This window comes from Camelina sativa, chromosome 2 (genome assembly GCF_000633955.1).
Source record: "Camelina sativa cultivar DH55 chromosome 2, Cs, whole genome shotgun sequence".
NCBI lineage: Eukaryota > Viridiplantae > Streptophyta > Magnoliopsida > Brassicales > Brassicaceae > Camelina > Camelina sativa.
In genome coordinates, this window is record NC_025686.1 from 16,755,141 (window position 1) to 16,758,521 (window position 3,381).

Here is a 3,381-nt window from a genome sequence, read left to right on the forward strand (position 1 = left end):
CTAAAGGTTGTTGAAGACCTCTCTGAAAACAATATTTTTAACTGTATGTTCATCATTGTTTTCCTTCTCCACATTTAGTATCTTTAGCCCTCCCTCTGATGTGACTCTAGATAGTGCCACATACAATTGTCCGTGTGTGAATACTGGTTTTGGAAGATATAAGCCCACCTTTTTCAGACTTTGTCCTTGGCTTTTATTGATTGTCATTGCGTAGCTAAGCCGCAAGGGAAATTGTCGTCGATTTAATTTGAATGGCCATTTGGAATCTGCTGGAGAGAGTATAATACGCGGGATAACCACCTTGTTTCCTGCACGGGTCCCAGTCAGGATCTCTGCCTCTATGACTCTTTCCCCCATGTGTGTAACAATTAGTCTGGTACCATTGCAAAGACCCTCTTTCTGATTCATATTTCTCAGCAGCATAACTGGAGACCCTACTTTAATGGTAAGGTTGTGATCTGGTAATCCCGAAAATTTTAGTGTGTTCAAAAACTCCACTGGATATAGCAGTTGATCTTTGTCAGATGTGTCTCCTTCCATTTCTATTGTATCTGAACTTAAGTATTCCTTTGAATCCCCAGGAACTTGTTCAAGCATCATCATGTTCAGATCACGGACTGTGTCATTCTTTGGAGCTAATATGGCTCTTTTAGTGAGGTATTTTGGCTTCTTGTATTTGGTTGCAAAATCTGGGTACACATCAGCCGCAAGTTGGTGTAGTGAGTTTTCTCCAGATGGACCCATCAAGTTGGCTGGTATTTTGATGTTGTCTGTGTCCGCATTAGTATCTTCCATCGTTTCGATAGATGGTGCATTTCCGTCCCCAACTTGAAGTATCCACTCTGCAAATTTTTTCTCTTCATTTTTCAGTCTCATGTTTTGTGATAATGTGTAGAGAATGCAGGCATCCCAAAGATTGGAGCGATTGATTGCAGCTGACACTGTGTCTTGTCTACTTCCTCCATTTATCACAGGTAGTATTTGCCTGAAATCGCCACCTAGCAAAAGCGTCTTCCCACCAAATGGTTTATCCATTGCAGATGGATCTTCTTTAGATAAGATATCTCGCATTGTTCGATCGAAGGCCTCAAATGCCAATCTATGAGTCATGGGTGCTTCGTCCCAAATTATTAAATCAGCCCGTTTCAGCAGTTCTGCTATCATGGATCTTGGTTTTATGTCACATAATGAATGCTCCTCTAAGGTAATTGGTATTTTGAATCTTGAGTGGGCTGTTCTACCTCCGGGAAGAAGCAAAGCTGCAATGCCTGAAGATGCAACTGGAACTACAATTTTATTTTGTGATCTTAACTTTGAAATGATGGTTGTGTATAGATATGTTTTCCCCGTTCCACCATGTCCATATAAGAAGTATAGGTTTCCTTTACCAGCTTCTATTGAATCTAATACTCCGTTGTATACCATTCTCTGCTCCTCATTCAGACTGTGGTATAGTCTTTCATGTTCTATTCTCTCAGTTTCTGGGTTGTAGCTCATTTCTTCATTAATGAAAGTGTTTTTCATATCAGTCAACAACTCCATATTTGGCAAAGGCATGTCTGTATATTCCAACAGTGATCTATCATGTTGATGCATGATCTTCTCCATCTCTATCAAAGTGTAACTCTTTAGTTGATCTTCGGTGAGATTTAAATGAGGCATGTGTAAAACCTTTCGTTGATTGTACTCGATGTCTTCAGCTAGAGACTTCCAGCAATGGCTCCATAATTTTGAAGGACTACTCACGTGGCAGAAAATTATTAGTGTGACAAAGAGTTCACGCAATTGGCTAGCAGAACCCCACTGTGCTGTTTCCTCTAATGCTTCTATCCATTCTTTATCTCCATCTAGCAACCCTCTTGCACAACATGTTTCCTTGTATGTTTGATAAGTGACTCCTGCAACTGTCTTGATCTCACTAAAGCTTGTTACGCCTTTGACTTTGAACAGTAACATCCTCAAGTAGTATAGTTCACCAACTGTAGGATGTATATTCACTAACCTCCCGATGGTAAAACCTTGCTTTCTTTTCGTCCAATTTTTGGTAGTGGCATGCCATACAAATCGAGTTGCGAATTGGACATATGTCAAACTCCGTGCCTCCTCATCAGTTTTATTCATCTCCATCCACTCTGTCAACATTGTTCGCAAGCTCGTATATTTTTGCAAGCTCGTTGGTGTCGTCCAACATCTCTAGCAACCCGCAGATTATTCTTTCATCAGGTCGGGTTACTGAGTTCCCATTCGTTAGGGCTTTAATTCTATTTTGCACCTCATTGGTCGTATCAAAAATGTACAATTGTAGAAACTTGGGGGCCTCTCCATCAATCGGCAAAAGGGACCCAAGTCTGTGGTAATTTTGTCCATGAACTCTGTAGCAATATGGGCCAGGTCTTCTATTAATCGATTCATCGACTTTAGCCCCCATTGACGTAAATGCAAAAAGAGAGTTAAACGTCCTTATTTGTTGGAGGAAATTGGAATCTTTCAGAAGTTTGTCCAAATATGATGGAGTTTCTTTCATCTTCGGTAGTGATACACGCCCCGCATGACAGCAAATGGAGAAGCTCAATTTGGTTATGTCTTTGGTTTTCCTTTGGCTCTCTGCTTGCCACATCAAAGCATCGCAATACCGACAATTAACCAGCGCATTTCCAACATGTTTTGTGCGGTGACGTTTCCCTATGATAATTTGTTTGTGTTGGTGTAACTTAATACTATAAAATATAGTATAACTTAATTAACGTAAAATATATTTCACAGTTTAAGGTATTTGAATTTAATATCAAACCTTTCTTCTCGGTTATGGTAGATCTGTCTGCTGCTGGACGTTTACCAAGTGTTTGTGCCTCTAGTGGTGGTGATAGTTGTTGTTGACCTGTTTTTGAAAATTAGTATCCTTGTTAACAGTTACCCGAGAGGGAAGGACGCACATTGAACTTAGGGAAATTTTGCTCTTACATTGAGGTTTGTTTGTTGTCGGCTTAATCTCCGCGCTTCTATACGTATATCTCTATTATGCTTCCTATTTTCTGGAGTTGATGTGGTCTCCACATCTAGATTTTGAAAAATGTAAGTAGTGTATTGACTGAGCTAATCCTTTGTTTAACGACGAGTAAAATTTAACAAATCCAGAGCATATAGTGAATGCAAGATGTTGAACCTGAACATGTTGTGAAAGAAGGAGAAGTGGAAGGTGGGCGAAGCCTTTGTAATTTCCTTGGATGCTTTGACAATATTTGTTTTCGCTTCACCCTATTTCTTTCGATGTCTTGAGAATATATGAAGTTTTAGAAAGTATTAAAATTGAAACATGATTGTGGAAATATCGATAGTGTTTGATGTATTAGTTTCTATATTTTGGGAATTATATATAGAATA

The 3,381-nt window shown here is 39.3% G+C and overlaps 1 protein-coding gene across 1 annotated transcript; it reads right to left on the reverse strand.

The window, feature by feature from the left end:
* Positions 1-2,142, reverse strand: LOC104753057 (ATP-dependent DNA helicase PIF1-like). Its single transcript, XM_010475337.1, has one exon. It carries the CDS (start codon positions 2,140-2,142, stop codon positions 1-3), a length of 2,142 nt encoding a protein of 713 aa, XP_010473639.1.

Bases quoted from the DNA above. Each gene is read 5' to 3' on its own strand.
- LOC104753057 (XM_010475337.1), bottom strand. From the start codon at position 2,142: ATGTTGACAGAGTGGATGGAGATGAATAAAACTGATGAGGAGGCACGG.